At 41.8% G+C, this 21,338-nt stretch overlaps 1 protein-coding gene across 7 annotated transcripts in view; it reads left to right on the forward strand.

The window, feature by feature from the left end:
- Positions 1–21,338, forward strand: part of BAZ1A (bromodomain adjacent to zinc finger domain 1A) — a 101,998-nt gene that overhangs the window by 19,627 nt on the left and 61,033 nt on the right. For all 7 annotated transcript variants that reach the window (XR_011380761.1, XR_011380762.1, XM_051822160.2 and 4 more), the window contains one exon: positions 20,024–20,167. Coding sequence is in view for 5 of the 7 variants with exons in the window: in XM_051822160.2 (XP_051678120.2) it covers positions 20,024–20,167 (144 nt within the window). In the remaining 2 variants the exon portion in view is untranslated. The remainder of the gene's footprint in view (positions 1–20,023; positions 20,168–21,338) is intronic.

Below are 21,338 nucleotides of genomic sequence, written 5' to 3' on the forward strand. Positions count from 1 at the left end.
ATAGCTGTAACAGCCGGGGCTGGGCTAGGCCGAAAGCAGAAATCTAGAACTCCATCAGAGGCCCAAGTACTTGACCCATTTTCTACTGCTTTCACAGGTGCAGTTGCAGGGAGCTGAACTGAAAGTGGAGCAGCCAAAACTAACTGGTGATCATATGGGATGCTGATGCCACAGGCAGAGGCTTAACCTGTTATACCACAGGGCCAGCTCCTATAGGCATCTCTATAAGCATCTCAATATAAGAATTGGCATGTTTGTTTATCTATCTATCTGTTTGCTTATATAAACATTATATATATATATAAAGAGTTGGCAGAGAAAGAGGTCTTCCATCCCCTGGTTGATTCTACAGGTAGCTGCAATGGCCGAGACTGGGCCAGGCCAAAGTCAGAAGTCAGGAACTTTATCCAGGTCTCCCATGTCCAAGCACTTGGGCCATCTTCCACTAATTTCCCAGGAGCATTAGCAGGGAGTTGGATCAGAAGTGGAGCATCTGATACCCATCCTAACACCCATATAGGATGTTGGCTTTGCAGGCAGTGACTTTACCCACTATGCCACAACACTGGCCCCCTTGATGTATTCTTTGAAGTAGATTTTTCAAAGCACAACTAATTGTGGATGGGCAGTTGCTTTTCTGCTCAATGTCTACCTCTAACTTCATCTGTGTCATCAATTCTACATTCTTTGTATCAAGAAGAAATTCTAAAATGCCTGTTGAGATGTAGATATTATCAGAGTCTGTGAAAAATCTACATTTTAGAACCACAAGAATGTCAGTGAGATACCTATTGATTCCATTTGGGGGAAAGCTGAGTGTGTATAAAAATAAAAAAGATCTTGCTATAAAGAGGTGGGAGAACTTCTAAAATTTTGCCTTAAGGGACCTCTATAATACTATAGTACATAATCTCCTGTGTCGCTAGTGTACAGACTACTTAATAGTTACAGTTCTTTTGAAATATAACTTTGGACATAAAACTGAAACCCAAGAGTATTTATAAAAGTACCCATTGCAACTCCCATTCATGTACTTCTGGGAAAGCAGCTGAAGGTGGTCCAACCACGTGGGTCTCTACCACCCTTTTGGGAGACCAGTATGGAATGTCTGGCTCGTGGCTTCAGCCTAACTCAGACCTTGATGTTGTGGCCATTTGCAGAGTGCATCAGCGGATAGAAGATCTCTCTTCACTGTTACTCTTCCTTTCAAGTAAATAAATATTTTTTAAAAAAGAAAGATTTATGGGGCCGGCGCTGCGGCGTAGTGGGTAAAGCCACCACCTGCAGTACCGGCATCCCATATAGGCGCTGGTTCAAGACCTGGCTGCTGCACTTCTGATCCAGCTCTCTGGTATGGTCTGGGAAGGCAGTAGAAGATGAACCGAGTCCTTGGGTCCCTGAACCCACGCGGGAGACCCGGAGGAGGCTCCTGGCTCCTGACTTCGGATTGGCACAGCTCTGGCTTTGTGGCCAATTGGGAAGTGAACCAACCTATGGAAGACCTCTCTCTCTCTCTCTCTCTGCCTCTCCTCTCTCTCTCTGTAACTCTGACTTTCAAATAAATAAATAAATCTTTTTAAAAATGATTTATGAATTTTAAAAAATACAGTATTATAAAAGAGGTACAGTTATGTTCTGGGAGATGATAGCACATTTGAAGCAACAGGTGGCAGAAAGTACTTCTAAAATAAAGTATAATTATAGCAGCAAGCAATAGCACTTGGTGCAAAAAGTGAATATCAAGAATCCATTGTCTTTAAAGATTTTCCCTTTAGAGATAATGCCTATAAAAAATTTAGTTGTCTAGTGGACCTTTTCTTTTTTTAAGGTTTATTTATTTATTTATTTGAAAGAATTACACAAAGAGAGAAGGAGAGGCAGAAAGAGAGAAGTGTTCTATCCACTAGTTCACTTCCTAAATGACCACAACAGCTGAAGTTGAGCCAATCTGAAGCCAGGAGCTTCTTCTGGGTCTCCCATGCGGGTGCAGGGGCTCAAGGACTTGGGCCAATTTCTGTTGTTTTCCCAGGCCATAACAGAGAACTGGATCAGAAGTGGAGCAGCTGGGGCTTGAACCGGTGCCCATATGGGATGCCGGCACCTCAGGCGGCAGCTCTACCCACTAACTACTCCACGGTGATAGCCCCTGTATAGTGGTCTTTTCTATATAACACCAACTTTGAAAAGCAGATGGGCAGGCAATTAAACTAGTGGTTATAACTCCTGGTTAGGATGCCCTTGTCCCATATCAAGTGCCCGGGTTCAATACGTGCCTCTAGCTCCTGATTCCAGCTTCCTGCTAATGCCGATCTTGGGAGGCAGCAGTGATGACTCAAGTGGCTGCATCCCTGCCGCCCTCATGGTTCTCTGTCCCAGCCTCCCTCTTCCTCAGCCTCGCGGCCACTGCAGGCATTTTGGGAGTGGACCAGTAGATGGGGCAGCTCATCTCTCCTCTCTTCCTCTCCTCTCCTCACTTTCCTCCTTTCTCTACCTCCCTCTCTCTCTCTGTCAAACAAATAATTTTTCTTAAAAATAGCAGTTATAATTTTTACTTAGTAATGATTTGGATGTCTTTATATATCAGAACATACAAATGTGTACCATTTCTAGGTGGTTTTTCATGAAGTGGATAAACTACTGTTTCCTTAAAAGCTTACTTGGAATATTATCTTTCACTGTAAAGTGGTAGTTACTGCTTTTGCTAGCCTGATATAAATTCTTCCTCTGAAAATAATTGTATTTTCTTAGTGCCTGTCTTTGACTGACAGACCCTTTCCTTGATGTAGGTTAAAATCAGTAAAATAGCAGAATTCATTTTCCACCAATTTTATATATAGCTAGGTTTTCCCAAATATTATCTTCATACTACTTGAATTTAAAGTATACAAAATGTTTTCTAGTCAAGAAGCAGTAGAGACTACAGTTTGATACTGTTTTTAGAACTGTATTATGAGGGCTGGTGCTGTGGTATAGCTGGTAAAACCGCTGCCTGAGGCGTGGGCATCCCATATGGGTGCTGGTTTGAGTCCCAACTGCTTCACTTCCTTTTTTTTTTTTTCCACTTTTTTTAGAAAACTTTTATTTAATAAATATAAATTTTGAAAGTACAACTTTTGGATTAGAGTGGTTTTCCCCCCATAGCCACCTTCCCACCCACATCCCATTCCTAAAATTCATTTTTAATTACCTTTATATACAGAAGATCAACTTAGTATATACTAAGTAAAGATTTCAACAGATTGCACACACAGAGACACACAAAGTATAAAGTACCGTTTGAATACTAGTTTTACTGTATTAAGGACACAGATCTTACATGGGGAGTAAGTGCACAGTAACTCCCGTTGTTGATTTAACAATTGGCATTCTTATTTATGACGTCAGTAATCACCCGAGGCTCTTGTCATGAGCTGCCAAGGCTATGGAAACCTCTTGAGTTCACAAACTCCAACTTTATTTAGACAAGGCCATAGTCAAAGTGGAAATTCTCTCCTCTCTTCAGAGAAAGGTACCTCCTTCTTTGATGGCCCATTCTTTCCACTGGGGTCTCACTCACAGAGATCTTTCATTTAGGTCATTTTTTGCCACAGTGTCTTGGCTTTCCATACTGCTTCACTTCCAATACAGCTCCCTGCTAATAGTCTGGAAAAGCAGCAGAGGATGGCCCAAATACTTGTTCCCTGCACCCATGTCAGAGACCCGGAAGAAGCTTCTGGATCCTGACTTCAGACAGGCCCAACACTGGCTATTGGAGACATTTGGGGAGTGAACCAGTGGATGGAAGATCTCTGGGTCTCTCCTCTCTCACTCTCTGTAACTCTGACTTTCAAATAAATAAATCTTAAAAAAAAATTTCTTCAAAATTTAATACATAAAGCCTTATGTAATAAAGCTTACAGACTTATTTGACATCAAATAGTGATGAACCAACTAAAGCTCTTAACTGTTCAGCTTTTAAAGTATATTCTTGGGGCCAATGCTGTGGCATAGCAGGTAAAGCAACCACCTGTAGCACCAGCATCCCATACGGGTGCCAATTCGAGACCTGGCTGCTCCACTTCTGATCCCGCTCCCTGCTGTGGCCTGGGAAAGCAGTGGAAGATGGCTCAAGTCCTTGGAACCCTGCACCCACATAGGAGACCTGGAAGAAGCTCCTGGCTCCTGGCTTCGGATCAGCCTAGCTCTGTTGCAGCCATCTGGGGAGTGAAGCTGGGGATGGAAGATCTCTCTCTCTCTCTCTCTGCCTCTGCCTCTCTCTAACCCTGCCTTTCAAATAAATCTTTTTTAAAAAATAAGTAAAGTATATTTCCTGTGGGCATTTCGGTTACATTGATGAAATACATTATACAGTATAGACTAATGAGGAGCAGGTGTTGTGCAGTGGGTTAAGCCATTGCTTGGGACACCCATATCCCTTATCAAGAGTGCCTGCCTCTGCTTCCAATCCAGCTTTCTGCTAATGTGCTCCCTGGGAGGCAGTAAGCAATGGCTGGAGTACTTGGGTCTCTGCCTCCCTGTGTGAAAGACCCAGATGGAGTTTCAGGCTCCTGGCTTCAGCCCAGCCCAATCTTGGCTGTTACCAGCATTTGGGGAGATATGAACCAGTAAGTGGGAGAGATGTCTGTCTGTCTTTGCCTTTCAAATATTTTAAAAGTCAGACCATTGTATTAGGAAATTAGCTTTAAAAATCTATAATAAAAGAATAGATAATCAGCATATAATTGAATTAGAAATGAGATAATTGGGCCAGTGTTGTGGTGGAACAGGTAAAACTGCCACCTGTGAGGATGCCAGTTCATATCCCAGCTGCTCCACTTCCAATCCAAATCCCTGCTAATGGCCTGGGAAAAGTAGTGGAAGATGGCCCAAGTGTTTGAGCCCCTGCCTCCACGGGGGAGACCTGGATGAAGCTCCTGGCTTCCATCTGATCCCGCTCTAGCCATTATGGCCACCTGTGGAATGAACCGGGAGGATGGAAGGTCTCTCTCTTTCTCTCTCTAACTTTGACTTTGAAAAAAAAAATAGATCTTTAAAAGAAAAATGAGAAAATCGATTTTTTTTTGTTTTGGAGCTCTTTATTTTTTAAAGATTTATTTACTTGAAGACTAACAGACAGAAGACAAAGAGAAATCTTCATCTGCTGGTTCACTTCACTTCCCAAATGACTGCAGCAGCTGAGACTAGGTCAAGACAAAGCTGGAAGCCTGGAAGTTCCTTCTGGATCTCCCACATGGGTGACAGGGGCCCAGATATTTGGGCCATCATCCTCTGCCATACCAGGAGCATTAGTAAGAAGCTAAATTGGAAACAGAGCAACTGGGATTCAAACTGGTACTGCAGTATGGAATACTGGCATCACAAGTGGTGGCTTAACTTGCTGTGCCGCATTTGCCTGGGTTCTTTTTATATTGCTGCCTTAAATTCTATTATTGAATCATACTTATAATGTATTGCTATTGAGGTCCAAAGGAAAATACTAAGTGTTTTTTTACATAAGATTTATTTATTTATTTATTTGAAAATCAGAGTTACACAGAGAAGGAGAGGCAGAGAGAGAGAGGTCTTCCATCTGCTGGTTCACTCCACAGTTGGCCACAACAGCCAGAGCTGTGCCTGTCAGGAGCCAGGAGCTTATTCCGGGTCTCCCATGTGGGTACAGGTGCTCAAGGACTTGGGCCATCTTCTGCTTTCCCAGGCCATAGCAGAGAGCTGGATCGGAAGTGGAGCAGCCGGTACTCAAACTGGCACCCATATGGGATGCCGGCACTACAGGTGGTGGCTTTACCTGCTACACCACAGCGCTAACCCCATACTAAGTGTTTTGAGAACATAAGTGATTATTTTATTTGAATATGTACATAGTTGGTTACCAGTGACAGTCCAAGTGGAAATAATGGTAGATGTTTTTTGGAAGAGGTTGACTAGAAATTTGAAGAAGAGAACAGATGTAGATTAGCAAAAAGGATTTCAGGAAGGAAGCACCCTCTTTAGGCTCTAAAGTGATGTATATAATTTTTAGCAAAGCATATCAAATTTATTCCTTTCTAGTAAAAGGACTTTTATTTGGCTAGCTTACATTACTAACCTTTTTAAGGTCAAAATTCCTGGTTGGAAACCAAGAGATGTCCTAAACAACATCTAATTGTTGTTTTGTCTTTAGGGCTTGATGATTCTAATAGTGAGGCTATAAATTTAATTTTTTTAAAGGAGGCTATTTGGAATAAGTGTTCTTTCTTTAGAATTCTAAGTCAGAGTGTAGTAATCATCGTTAGGTATAGATTGTTGGGGTTTGCTGTATATACCAGAGACTGGGATTTACAATTTAATTTGCTCCTGGATTGTTATTGCAAATTGAAGAGTTCAAATTTAGAACCTATATTGCTTGCATAATAATTAGTTAAATTAGTTGGATTTGGCCTATGGTATGTTAAGTCCTGGTACAGAGGAAAGGGTTACATAAGGTTTATAGAACAAAACCACCAGAGTGATTACTTCTTTTACCTAGAACCTTAGAATGGGGTATGCAAAAGTGCTATGGTGGATGGCCGGCGCCGTGGCTCACTAGGCTAATCCTCCGCCTAGTGGCGCCGGCACACCGGGTTCTAGTCCCGGTCGGGGCGCCGGATTCTGTCCCGGTTGCCTCTCTTCCAGGCCAGCCCTCTGCTGTGGCCAGGGAGTGCAGTGGAGGATGGCCCAGGTGCTTGGGCCCTGCACCCCATGGGAGACCAGGAAAAGCACCTGGCTCCTGGCTCCTGCCATCGGATCAGCGCGGTGCGCCGGCCGCAGCGCGCCGGCCGCGGCGGCCATTGGAGGGTGAACCAACGGCAAAGGAAGACCTTTCTCTCTGTCTCTCTCTCTCACTGTCCACTCTGCCTGTCAAAAAAAAAAAAAAAAAAAAAAAAAAGTGCTACGGTGGAAAGAACTGTGAAGCTAAGCTGACTTGCCAGTCTGAGGAATTTTCTTTCATACCCTCCAAAACTGGTAGTTGTACTGGTTAGCTTTTGCCACCTAACCACCCCAAGAGTTTGTAGTCTAAGTAAGTAAATATTACTTTCACAACTCTGTAGTTGGCTTGGATGTTCTTTTCTTATGGTCTAGGCTGACGTGGCTAGAACTAGTTTGTTTAGGTCCTAGAGTCTAGATGGCCTTACTCACATGTCTGGGGGTCTCAGGCCCGGGTGGCTAGCGGCTACTCCATGTGACCTCTTACTCTTCAGGAGGCTAGCCCAAGCTTACTCCCAGTGTGATAAAAAGGCTCCCAGGGCCAGCACTGTGGCATAGCAGGTAAAGCCAACGCCTGCACTGTCGGCATCCCTATGGGTGTTGGTTCAAGTCCCGGCTGCTCCACTTCCAATCCAGCTCTCTGCTATGGCCTAGGAAAACAGTAGAAGATGGCCTAAATCCTTGGGCTCCTGCACCCACGAGGGGGACCTAGAAGAAGCTTCTGGCTCCTGGCTTCGAATCAGCCCAGCTCCGGCCGTTACGGCCATCTGGGGAGTGAACCAGCGATGGAAGACACTCTCTTTCTCTCTTTTTCTCTCTCTTTCTCTTTCTGTCTCTCTGCCTGTCCTTCTCTCTCTAAGTAACTCTGACTTTCAAATAAATAAATAAGAAAAGGCTCCCAGTGTAAGCACAGTAGAAGCCTCATCATGCTGCCTGTTTGCTGGTGCTCATTTGCAGAAGCAAGTCGCACAAGTAAATTCAGAGGTAATATGGGAAGAGATCAGTGAGGTATGATTTAGTTCAGTAATTGCAACGATCTGCCTCTGTGATTAATATTTGTTAGCATAATGCTTGGCATGTAGAATACTCTGTAAATGTTGGATTGTTCCTATACTAGTCAGAAACAAGTCAAGAGTTGGCCAGCTCTGATGACTCATCTTTCTTTCTAGCCAGTCCCTACTTTTTTAAATCATAGTCTCTCTTTGAGAGTTTGCTATTTCATTTTAAGGAAATGATGACAATACCAGTAAACTTTTGAGAATTAACTATGTGTGGGCATAGTCCTAAGCTTTTTATATGAGCTTTTTTTTTTTTTTTTTTTTTTTTTTTTTTTTTAAGATTTTACTTATTTGAAAGACAGAGTTACAGAGAGAGGTAGAGACAAAGAGAGAGGTCTACCATCTGCTGGTTCACTCCCCGGATGGCCACAGCAGCCAGAGCTGCGCCAACCCAGAGCCAGTAACCAGGAGCTTCTTCCAGGTCTCCCATGTGGGTGCAGGTGCCTAAGGACTTGGACCATCTACTACTGCTTTCCCAGGCCATAGCAGAGAGCTGGATCAGAAGTGGAGCAGCCGAGACTGGAACTGGCGCCCATATGGGATGCAAACACTTAAGGCCAGGGCTTTACCCACTGTGCCACAGTGCCGGTCCCTACGTGTACTTTTAAAATTTAATTCCTGTATCATAATATCCATATGTCATAGGTTCTCATTTTACAGTTGAGGAACCCATACAAAGAGGTTAATTAAAATTTGCCCAAAGAGAAAGTTTCAGGCAGTGTCAAAATCATTGTGCTTCTGTTGGGGAGGAATAAATGACCATGCAAATAATACTAAAAGATAGCTGTCCATCAGTATTGACATAAGAATTGACACATTTATTAAGCCATTTTATTTTTCACTTCACTTGAGCATTTTATAACTTTTAAATGTGGTCAGATCAAGCATTTGATCACTCCAGTGATGATCCAAGTCATATTGCTTAGTGTTTGAAAATTTACATCTTCTGATTATTGATCAGAAGGGGGAAATATGCAATAAGCAGATTACCCTGCTATTTAAATTTTTTTATTTTTATTTTACTTTTAAAATATTTATTATTTTAGAGGTAGAGTTACAAACTGAGAGAAAGGTCTTCCACCCACTGGTTCACTCCCCAAATGTCTGCAACAGCCAGAGCTGAGCTGATCCAAAGCCAGGAGCCAGGAGCTTCTTCTGGGCCTCTCACGTGGGTGCAGGGACCAAAGCACTTGGACCATCTTGCAGACACCAACCTGCACTCTTACGGGATGCCAGAGCCGCAGGTATAGGCTTAGCTTACTACGCAACAGTGTTGGCTCTTATTTAAATTCTTTTTTTTTTTTTTTTTTTTTTGACAGGCAGAGTTATACAGTGAGAGACAGACAGACAGAAAGGTCTTTCTTCCATTGGTTCACCCTCCAAATGGCCGCCATAGCCAGTGCTGCACCGAATCGAAGCCAGGAGCCAGGTGCTTCTTCCTGGTCTCCCACGCAGGTGCAGGGCTGAAGCACTTGGGCCATCTTCCACTGCCCTCCCGTGCCACAGCAGAGAGCTGGACTGGAAGAGGAGCAACCAGGACTAGAACCCGGAGTGCCAGCGCCGCAGGCGGAGGGTTAGCCTAGTAAGCTGCGGCGCCAGCCAGCTCCTATTTAAATTCTCAACTAGCATGATTGTCACGGTTTTAGTTATTTCCCTTGTGTACTCTGACATGTGTACGCTTTATTCTTTTTTTTTTTTTAATTTATTTACTTGAAAGTCAGAATTACAGAGAGGGAGAGGCAGAGAGAGAGGTCTTCCATCCACTGGTTCACTCCCCAAATGGCCACAACGGCCAGAGCTATGCCGATCCGAAGCCTAGAAGCCACTAGCTTCTTCCTGGTCGCCCACACTGGTGCAGGGGCCAAGGATTTGGGCCATAGCAGAGAGCTGGATCCAAAGTGGAGCAGTGAGAACTCTAACTAGTGCCCATATGGGGTGCTGGCACTGCAGACGGTGGCTTTACCTGCTATGCCACAGCGCCAGCCCCAAGCTTTATTCTTTTCAGATGTTTTGATAGCATGTGAAAGAATGCTATCTAGTGGCAAGAAAAGGTGACTGCAAGCCTAGAGAAAACCAGGATTTATGTTGATTTTTCTCTTGATTCAGTTTCCAGAGATGAAAAATGTGGCTTTTGGCTCTTTTTTTTTTTTTTTTTTACTTTGAGAGGAATATTCAGACTTAGTACTTCAGAGTAGACATAAAGGCACATTTTATGTAGTTGACTGAGTAAATGTGAGCTTGATACTGTTGTAGGCATGGGAAGAGGGTAATGAATATAACATACTTGGGACTTGCATCCTAGTGTTTCAGAGCTAAACACAAATCAAAGGATAATTCTGTGTATACATCAGTACTGTGAAGAAATGACACTTGATGCAATAGAATCTTGAATCAAGATAGCAGTTAACTGTCTTTTCTAAAAACCATTGTGCTGGATGCAACAGGATAATTATGTGTAAGCAACATACTTACTAGTTTTCAAGCATTTTCTATGGGAATACTGCATAGAGTACACAGAGCAATGGAATTAAAAGACAATGTACATTTTCCATGAACCTTTTGAAGACAATGGTATTTGTGGAGAGTTTAAGAACAAGGATAAGTGAAGTACATATGAACATCTGGTAACAGGACTGAATACAGTAAATGCATTAAGAGGATATAGATAAGTCTAATTTGGCAAATCACTAACATTCAAATAATTTGAATAAAGAATATTGAAATGCCAGATAATTTAGTCCTGCATTCATAAACTGCTGTGATTTACCATTAGAATGGATAGATGTTTATATTTTAGTTTCTTCAAAGGTATGCTTCTATCTTTCTTCATCTCCTTCCCATTAGTGAGTCAGCATGGTGGTTTTGTTTTTCTCAAAAAGTTGTTTATTGGCTCTAATAATAATGATAATAGGCACCTTGGTATAGTAGGTTAATCCTCTGCCTGCAGCACCTGCATCCCTTATGGGCTCCGGTTCTAGTCCTGGCTGCTCCTCTTCCAACCCAGCTCTCTGCTGTGGCCTGGTAAATCAGTAGAAGATGGCCCCAAGACCTGGGCCTCTGCACCCACATGGGAGACTGGGGAGAAGCACCTGGCTCCTGGCTTTGGATCGGCGCAGCTCCAGCCGTTGTGGCCATTTGGGGAGTAATCCAACAGACGAAAAATCTTTCTCTCTGTCTCTCCCTCTCCTTTTCTGTAACTCTACCTCTCAAATAAATAAATCTTTTTTAAAAATAATGATAATAAAATTTTTAGTTTGTTTGAGCCACGCAAAAGGTGTCTCCAAATAGGTTTTCCAGCTAGAAAGTTTCAAATAGAATAATTTGAGAGAAGTAATAATTGTAACTTTTGTTATCTTTGTTGTGTATGTAATAATTCCTTTGTAAATTCTTTCATCTGTTTTTATGTTATTACCCTGATGAAATCATCTAACTTTATCTGACTTACCTAAAAAGAAGAGAACACCAGTATTCTGAGCTTCTTCCTGTGAAAATGGAGATTTTAAAAAAATATGTGTTTTTTTTTTTTTTGACAGGCAGAGTGGATAGTGAGAGAGAGAGACAGAAAGGTCTTCCTTTGCCGTTGGTTCACCCTCCAATGGCCGCTGCGGCCGGCGCACCGCGCTGATCCAATGGCAGGAGCCAGGTGCTTCTCCTGGTCTCCCATGGGGTGCAGGGCCCAAGCACTTGGGCCATCCTCCACTGCACTCCCAGGCCACAGCAGAGAGCTGTCCTGGAAGAGGGGCAACTGGGACAGAATCTGGCGCCCCAACCGGGACTAGAACCCGGTGTGCTGGTGCCGCAAGGCGGAGGATTAGCCCAGTGAGCCGCGGCGCTGGCCTAAAAATATGTACTTAAAAGCAGAGCTACGCAAGTGGGATAAGGGGAATCTTCCATCTGCTGATTCAGTTCCCAAATACCCACAACAACAGGGGTTGGGCCAGGCTGAAGTCAAGAGCCTGCTATCTCCCATATGTATGGCAGGGACCTAAGTACTTGGGCAATCATCTGCTGCCTCCCAGGGAAAAAAGTAGGGATTTTAAGATAGATTTTTATGTACTTACAGTTGAGATGAAAACAAACTGTAGAATACGATTCTATATTGCATATTTTTGGCATTATATGTAATTCTTGGGCTTTTCTTTTGATAAGTATAGCAGGACTGCTCTATACTTAAATGAAACCTAAGGAGTAGACCTAATTCTGTTAGCCATTCTCATGAATTTTCATGTTTCTAGAAAATGAAGTAACTTTTTAAAAGATTTATTTATTTATTTGAAAATCAGAGTTTCAGAGAATGAGGGAGAGACTGAGTAAGTAAGAGAGGGATAGAACTGCCATCCATTGGATCACTCCCCAGATGGTTGCAACTTCCAGGGCTGAGCCAGGCCAAAGCTATAACCAAGAACTTCATTGGGTCTCCCATGTGGGTGGCAGGAACCCAAACATCTGGACCATCTTCCACTGATTTTCTCTGGCCATTAAGTTACATTACTTTAACTCCTTCAAAAAGATTTATAGAATTTACATAAAATAAAATTCACCTCTTTGGTACATAGTTTTAACTTCTTAAAAATTATTTTTAAAAAACATTTAGTTATTTCAAAGGTAGACTAATAGGGAGAGAAGGAAGGAGAGACCTTAAATCTTCTGATTTACTCCCCAAATGGCCACAATGGCCAGTACTGGTCCAGGACGAAGCCAGGAGCCCAGCACTCCATCTAGGTCTCCCACATGGGTAGTAGGGGCCCAAGTATTTGGGTCATCCTCTGCTGCCTTTCTGGGCACAATGGAAGAGAGCTGGATCGGAAGTGGAACAGTTGGGACTAGAACCGGTGCTCCAGTATGGGATGCTGCATTGCAGGTGGCATCATAGTTAACTGCACCATAACTCGCACCCCATCTTAAAAATTATTTATTGGTTGGTTTATTCGAAAAGCCATGAGAGAGAGAGAGAGAGAGAGAAAAAAGAGAGAGAGAGAGAGAGAGAGAGAGAGAGAGAAAGAAAGAAAGAAAGAAAGAAAGAAAGAAAGAAAGAAAGAAAGAAAGAAAGAAAAGAGAGAGAGAATGAATGAATCTTCTAACTTCTGGTTCACTTTCAAATGCCTGCAATGGCCAGGGCTAAGCCAGGCTGAAGACAGGAGCCAAGAACTCCATCTGGGTCTCCCAGGTGGGTGGCAGTAACCCAAGAACTTGGATCGTCATCTTCTCCCTCACAGTCTTGTTAGCAGGAATCTGGATCAGAAGCAGGATTGTAGCCAAGACCTAACTGAGGCGCTCTGATACCAGATGTGAGTGTCCCAAGTGGCTGAACCTGCTGTGCCGCAACACGTGCCCCAGAAAACCTTTAATGGCATAAACAAAATTTAAAAAATTCTCTCTTGTGTAAAACAAATCCCAGAAATATGTTGTGTAGGGCTGCTTTGACAGGTCCAGGAAGTTGTCAGGAATTCAGATTTCTTGTTTTCTGCTCCATCATCACAACAATGCTGTGACCATTGTTTTTATTTTTCAGAATGGCACAAGATAAAGGAAAGGCAAGAAGCCTCTTCCTATCCATCCTTACACTGAGGCCAGTTTAATTGTTTGGAAATACTGAGCTTGTATTGAAACAAAATGCAGTCCAGGTCTCCCACATGTGGTAGGAACCCATTTGCTTATAACATCATTGCTGCCTTCTGGGGTGTACACTGGCAGGAAGCTGGAACTGGGAATTGAACCCAGGCACTCTGATGGAACATACAGGTGTTTTAACTGCTAGACTAGAGGCGTGCCCCAAACTCCTTAATTTTTTTTTTAATTCTGAACCTCAGATTAATAAGAATCTTTTTCTGCCTTTAATGTTGAAGTAATATACATGTATAACTTTTTTTATGAGTGTTCTTGCACCTGAATTATAAGAAAAGAAAAGGTTCATGAGGCAGGTAGTACAGGGGGGTGCAGCTCTGAACTATGCAAGAAATTTAGCATATTGCAGTTTTAGAGTCCAAATGGGAGGAGTACAGTCCCCATCTCAAGGTTTCCTCAGGCCTACCAGAAAGTTTTTCCTTTCGCTATTGACTTCGCTTTTGACCGAAGATGGCTTGTAAAGATTCTGTATGTATATTCATTCTAGAATTTTTTTTTTAAGATTTGAGAGGTACAGTTATAGACAGAAGGAGAGAGAGAGAGAGTTCTTCTATCTGCTGATTCACTCCCTAGATGGCAGCAACAGCTGGAGCTGGGCTGATCTGAAGCCAGGAGCCAGGAGATTCCTCCAGGTCTCTCACGTGGGTGCAGGGGCCCAAGCACCTGGGCCATCCTCCACTGCTTTCCCAAGCCCTAGCAGGGAGCTGGATAGGAAGTGGAGCAGCTGGGGCTGAAACCAGCATCCCATATGGGATGCCAGCACTGCAGGCGGCAGCTTAACCCACTCCACCACAGTGCCGGCCCCAGAATGTTTTTATTTTGAGACATTATGACTTTAAAACACTGTTTTGTGAAAGGAGGTATATACCAATCCAGAATATTCTCATGAAAACCTGTTTCCATGTCCTGTTTGTCACTTTTACAGATTTACAGCCAACTAATCCTATACCCTCACCATTCTGCAGTCTGGCTTTCACTCTGAAATATGTTTATGCTTTTAGCACTCTGAGGAACCTCTCAGTACCTAGGCTTAAGTTCTGAAATGTCTTTGGGTCAGTATAAAGCTTCTGTTGCTGAACCTCACCTCTAGTAATAGAGAATTAAAACATACATGGATTTTAGAGTCAGACATTCATTTAATCTTTTAGCTGTTCCATTTTTGGTTGTGTGATCAACAGCAAGTGCTTTAAATCTGACTCTATGGGAGAATGTGTAACTTTTACAGAGCCTATTGATATGAGGAAGGAAATATAAATGTGTACTTATCTGGTAACACCTGAGCTCTGATAATAAAGTCCATCTTTTCACTGTCAGCCTTTTCCCCTTTTTTTGGAAAGGAAATATATCTTCAAGTAGTGGAGCATACAGGTAGTTTCTGTACTCTCCAAGATCCTTGAACTGAGTTCTTATTCATGGTTCTGTAACCCTTTTTTATACCCCAGTAATCTTTGTATTCCCTAGAGTGAAGAAATGCTAGCAAATGGATTGGAAAGATATAGACTAAGTTGCCTTTGGAAATCTATTAGAAGATGTTGTCTTGATATCTTAAGCAGCTAAAGTTTACTTAAATACCAGTGAGAGGCTTAACCTTGATTAGATTGGCAGGGAATGTCACCTGTGGTTTGGGTGTGGTACAAAGTTAATAGTAGCATTGATAATTACTACTGTAGTTTATATAATAAATATTTACTACATTCTAGGCAATGTCTCTCTGTTGTATTAGTTTCCTTCTCCCTAATTCCTCTGTCAGGGAATCAAATTTCTTTGTATTAGTTATGCTAAATTAGTCCTTAAATTACTATAGCTCTGTGGACATTGTTATGTAGATTGTTCCCTCTGATGAACTGTTGGACCACTTTAGGCCCTGCACCAACTGTACCTGAGCCAGATTGGACTCATTTGCATTATGACCACAACTATCACCACTTAAGACAACTCACTGGGACTCCGCCATTAAAGACCTCAGTAATCATAGTTTTCTAACTTGAATAACCTTGTCATGGGTTCCCTGAAAAGCTTGGTTTGTCACCTCCTGAAAGCCTAGGTAATATTATGATCCCTGGATGTGATATCTAGGCGTTTTTTTTAAGATTTATTTTTTATTTATTTGAAAGCCAGGGTGAGAGAGAAAGAGAGAGAATCTTTTCATCCACTGGGTGACTCCCCAAATGGCTGCAGTGGCCAGGGCTGGGCCAGGCTGGAGCCAGGAGCTTCTTCTGGGTCTCCCACATGGGTGTTGGGGGCCCAGTACTTTGACCATCTTCTGCTGCTTTCCTAGGCACATTAACAGGGAGCTGGATTACAAGTGGAGCAGCCAGGACTCAAACTGGCATCCATATGAGATGCTGGTGTTGCAGGCAGCAGCTTAACCTGCTATACCACAAGCACTAGGTTTTTGGGCCAGCGCTGAGGCTCACTTTAATCCTCCGCTTGCGGCGCCGGCACCCCGGGTTCTAGTCCTAGTTGGGGTGCCGGTTCTGTCGCAGTTGCTCCTCTTCCGGTCCAGCTCTCTGCTGTGGCCTGAGAGGGCAGTGGAGGATGGCCCAAGTGCTTGGGTCCCTGCACCCACATGAGAGACCAGGAGGAAGCACCTGGCCCCTGGCTTCAGATCTGCATAGTGTGCCGGCTGTAATGAGCCAGCCATAGCGGCCACTTGGGGGGTGAACCAACGGAAAAGGAAGACCTTTCTCTCTCTCTCTCTCTCACTCTCTCACTCTCTCACTCTTTCACTGTCTAACTCTACCTGTCAAAAAAAAAAAAAAACTAAGTTTTTCAAAATTGGGTCCAGTTGATTCCTTTCTTATTTTTTGTACAGTTCATGTCATTAAATTATAGAGCCCTTTTATCAAGAGACTAAACAGTTACTTAATAGATTTTGATGTAACTTCCTCTGGTTGTTCCCGTTTAGAAATGCTGGTTTATTTTTACCTGTTAGTGGTGAAAGTCAGCCTGAAGTTTTTTAGACTTTTTTTTTCCACTACCAATGGAAGATTGGTAATTGAGCCTCTTGTCAACTTTACAGAAACAGAAAGCAAACTTTTTCTCATTGTGGTTGAAATAAACAAAAATATTACTGTTGTATTCATCTTAAGTGTATGATTCAGTGGCACTAAGTGGTTTTAGTATTGTGTAACCATTACCACTATTTCCAAAACTTTTTCATCATCCCAACAGAAACTTTGTACCCATTTAGCAACAACTTCCAATTCTACCTTTCCCCCACCCCTGGTAACCTCTATCCTACTTTGTATATTCCTGAATTTGCCTCTTCTAGCTACTTCAAATAGTGGACTAATATTTATCTTTTTGTGACTTATTTCAGTGAACATAGTTTTCAAATTTTATCTATATTGTACCATACAAAGAGTTTTCAAAATATGGAGCATGAAAAAATTTCAAAATATTTTTTGTACCAAAATAAACATTTTTTTTAATTCCACAAACTTTTTGAAGTACCCTTGGGTATATCAGAATTCATTTATTTTATGTCTGAATATTTCCTTATATATTTACCACATTTTGTTAATCCATTCATCTGTGGATGAACACTTTGGTTGATTGCACTTTTTGGCTGTTGTGAATAATGCCACTGTGGCCATTGTTGTACAAGAATCTGTTTGAGCTCCTGTCCTCATTTCTTCTGGATGTATACCTATAAGTGGAATTGCTGGGTGATATGATAATTCTGTTACATCTTAGGAAAGGAAAACTGAAGGCCCACAGCCGGAAAAACATGATGAGACAGGGTGAGCAGAGAACATAGGGGATGAAAGAGAATCATCCTGACATAGAAATATGAATGGTAATGAAAAGTATGCATATTTCACATTGAGCAGGAGGAAGGCAAAATCCTCAATCAAAATTTCTTCTCATTTTCTAGTACTAAAGATCTGGGGTTGGAACTTGAGGAAGGAGGAAAAAGTTTTGGAAATCTGTTTTGAGAAGCAACAAAGGTTATCTAAACTGTAACAGTAATATCCTAATCTTGAATTTACAATAGACTCATGGTTTCAAGGCAAGAAGTTAAGAAACTGGAACAAGAGGGTATGTGGAGAAAGCAGGTGACATTTTTTGCTAGCATTGAAAAATGACACAGTAGGAATAGAATAAAAGAATATTTTAGTTGTAGTAAAGGAAGCCTAAATCACAGCCTGTAAAGTCTACAAACATGGGGCTGGTGCTGTGGAGCAGTGGTTAAACCACCACCTGCAGCACCCACATCCCATTTGGTACCATTTCGAGTGCTGGCTGCTCCACTTCCAGTCCCACTCCCTGCTAATGCTCCTGGGAAATCCAAGTCCTTAGGGCTCTGTACCCAAATGGGAGACCTGGGTGAAACTCCTGGCTTCAGCCTGGCCCTTGAGGCCATTTGGGAAGTGAACCAGCAGATGGAAGATATCCCTCTCTCCCTCTCTCTCTCTCTTTAAGATTTATGTATTTATTTGAAAGAAAGAGAGGAGAGATCTTCCATCTGCTGGTTCACTCCTCAGATGTTTGCAACTGCCAAAGCTGGGCCAGGCTGAAGCCAGGAGCCAGGAGCTTCTTCCTGGTCTCCCACATGGATGTATGGGCCCAAACACCTGGACCATCTTCCACTGCTTTTTCCAGGCCATTTACAGGGAGTTGGGTCAGATGTGGAGCAGCCAGAACATGAACTAGTGCTGATATGGGATGCTGGCATCATAGGCAGTGGGTTTACCCACTACACCATGACACCTGCCCCCAAATAAATAAATAAATTTAAATTGAGGAACAGTATATGCAGTAAAGTAAAGGAATCCAGAATAGGGATTATAGAGGTGGTGAATAGGAAATTCTTGAGATTTCAGAAATCACAACATAAAGTAAAGGAAGAATTTAAAAAGTTTGATCCAAAAATCAGGAGGAAAAATTAGTGTTTTCACCACAAAGAAATGTTCCTTGAGATAGATATGTTTACCCTGATTGGACATATTTGGAAACATCACATACATATGCACAATTTTTTGTGGAAAAAATAAAAATTATTTTAAAAACTAAAAGGTTATTATCAGGAGAATGTTAGAATTTACAGTATCGTGTACTTTGGAAACTGTAAGACCTAATCTGTATAATGAAAAATGCCAATATTGGTTTTCTACACAGTTAACTTTAGGTAAGAATATATGGGACTGACCTTGTGGCATAGCAGGTAAAGCTACTGCCTGAGATGCTGGCATCCCAATTGGGTGCCGGTTTGAGTCCCAGCTGCTCCACTTCCAATCCAGCTCCCTGCTAATGCGCCTGAGAAGGCAGTAGAAGATGGCCCAACTCCTTGGGCCCTTGTGCCCTCGTTGGAGATCTAGGAGAAGCTCTTAGCTCCTGGCTTGTGACTGGCCCAGTTGTGGCCATTTCAGCCATTTGACCAGTGAACCAGTGATTGGAAGATTCTCTATCTCTGCCTCTCTCCCTGTAAACTCTGTCTTTTAAATAAATAACAAATCTTAAATATATATATATATATATATAAAATTGTTGGGCAAGAGGAAGCTGGAGAATAAGTACAAGGGCAGAAGCAAGGTGTCCCAACTCCAGGAGAGAGAGAAAATTTACCTTTTTTCTGCCTTTTTTGTTCTATTTGGGTCTCCAACTGATTGGATGGCACCTACCCACATTGAGGGTGAACCACCCCCATTCAATCCACTGACTCATACAGTCTCCTTCAAAAACCCAAAAATAATGCTTTGTCATGGGAGAGAGGGAGGAAGGGAGGGTGGGTGGGAGAGATTTTCCACCTGCTGGGTCACTCCTCAAAGAGCCCCAATAGACAGAACTGGGCCAGGCCAGCAGAGGCTTAACCTGCTATACTACAACACTGACTCTCCATCTGAGTATCTCTTAATCCAGTCAAGTTGACACCTAAAATTAACCATTACAGAATCACACAAAATGAAGTTAAAAATCAGTAACAGAAGGAAAACTAGATGATGCCCAACTTTGTGGAAATTTAACAACAATTAAGTGATTTAAATTCAACAGCAGAACAACAATTTAAATTCAACAACATAACTCCTAAACATCCAATATATGAAAGAAGAAATCATAAGGGAAACTAGAGAATAAATTGATAAATTGATTTTTAAAATAGTTTTGCTTTAAATTCTGTCTAATCTTTGCTTAACTTGGATGTTAACAGGTTTTCTTTTTGATTACTAAATTGTCTATTGTCTTTACAAAGCAAATTTAATTGTTCAAAGAATTAGATTTTTCTGAAGTGGTTGTAATATCAAAATTTTTTTTTAAGATTTTATTTCTTTATTTGAGAGGTAGAGCTACAGACACAGAGAGGGAGAAACAGAGAAAGGTATTCCATCCGCTGGTTCACTCCCCAAATGGCTGCAATGGCCGGAGCTGAGCTGATCCAAAGCCAGGAACCAGGAACTTCAAGGTCTCCCACTCGGGCGCAGGAGCCCAAGTACTTGGGCCATCTTCTACTGCTTTCCCAAGCCATTAGCAGAGAGCTGGATTGGAAGAGGAACAGTGGGATAAGAACCAGTACCCGTATGGGAATGCTGGCACTGTAGACGGAAACTTAGCCTACTGTGCCACAGCACCAGCCCCAATTTTTGTTTTTTTTCAACTATATAATTTTATTGCAGGTTACAGTGTAGAATTGTGGAAGTACTCCCTCCATCACATCAGAATGGTTTTGCTAATGGACATGTGAGCAGTGTAGATGGAGAAACTATTATCATCAGTGATAGTGATGATTCAGAAACACAAAACTGTGCTTTTCAAAATGGGTAAGTGATTTTGTATTCATGTTTAAGTTATTAGTGTTTAAGATTGACTAATGATACTCTGTTGAAATGATGTTTTCCTTCATCCTTCCCTCCTTTGTTTTCTTTCTAATCATACTCTAGTATACTACCCATCTAAACAATCTGGCTCAACGACAGACATTAGAATTTCAGAATTGAAACTTACCTGGTTAACCATAATCAGCTGCTTAAGAGCAATTTCATTTAAGTCTCGTACAGTTTTACGTTCCAGTTTTGCTTACCAGGGAAAATTCATCCTTTACTTTTAACATGTTAATGCTTATTGTTTTATAGTATACATGGTTAAGAAACTCCAAACACTAAAATTGGCTCATTGAGGGACCTTTGTCTGCTGAGTGCTGTTTGAGAAAAATCACACAGTACATAGGTATCTTGCACTCTCATCTGATACAGCAATCATCCTTGTTCTTAAGAGTTTCTTAATTTCTACATCTCCATTCACTCCCCTTTAGGCATCTCAAACTTTAAAATGCATTCTCTGGCTTGTCTTGTGCCTTTCTTGTTACCCTATTTTTAGTGAACAGTATCATTAGTTTCAAATAAGAAATCTGAGACCACTCTTAACTATTTCTCTTAGTTTCTTTGCTCTTGAAAAATCGTCTGACCAAGTTCTGTTTCAAAGAATCTATAGCTCAAGTTTTCATTATGTGTGATGTAAGTTGTTCTAGGTAGCAATAACTAGCATTTGGGAGTTGATTATGACCAGGCAGTAGGCCAAGTGCTATTTATATGAAGAATGTTATTATGCTTGTTTAACATGAAAGAACCTAACATTTAGGAAGGTTAATTGGCTTTGCACAAGATCATCAAACTAGCACATTGCCTGACAGAATAAATGACTTTTATTAACTTAGGTGAGTGAGTAAAGCATGACATGGTCCTATATAATGTCTTTTGGTAATCTCATTTTTTTGAGTTGCTACTAATAAGCAAGAAAACAAGCTACTATCTAATGTGTTCTGTCTCAATAAATACAGGATTTGGGATGCAGAGTCTGGTATTACAGTTGTAAGTATATAACCTTAGCATCTCTGACAGTAGTCCATGTTGGACCACGATAAAGATAGTAACCCTTAAACTGAGTTAATCTAAAATCAAATGAGTGTATACATATGTATAGATAGAAGTATAG

The sequence above is a fragment of the Oryctolagus cuniculus genome, chromosome 12 (genome assembly GCF_964237555.1).
Source record: "Oryctolagus cuniculus chromosome 12, mOryCun1.1, whole genome shotgun sequence".
NCBI classification, from domain to species: domain Eukaryota; kingdom Metazoa; phylum Chordata; class Mammalia; order Lagomorpha; family Leporidae; genus Oryctolagus; species Oryctolagus cuniculus.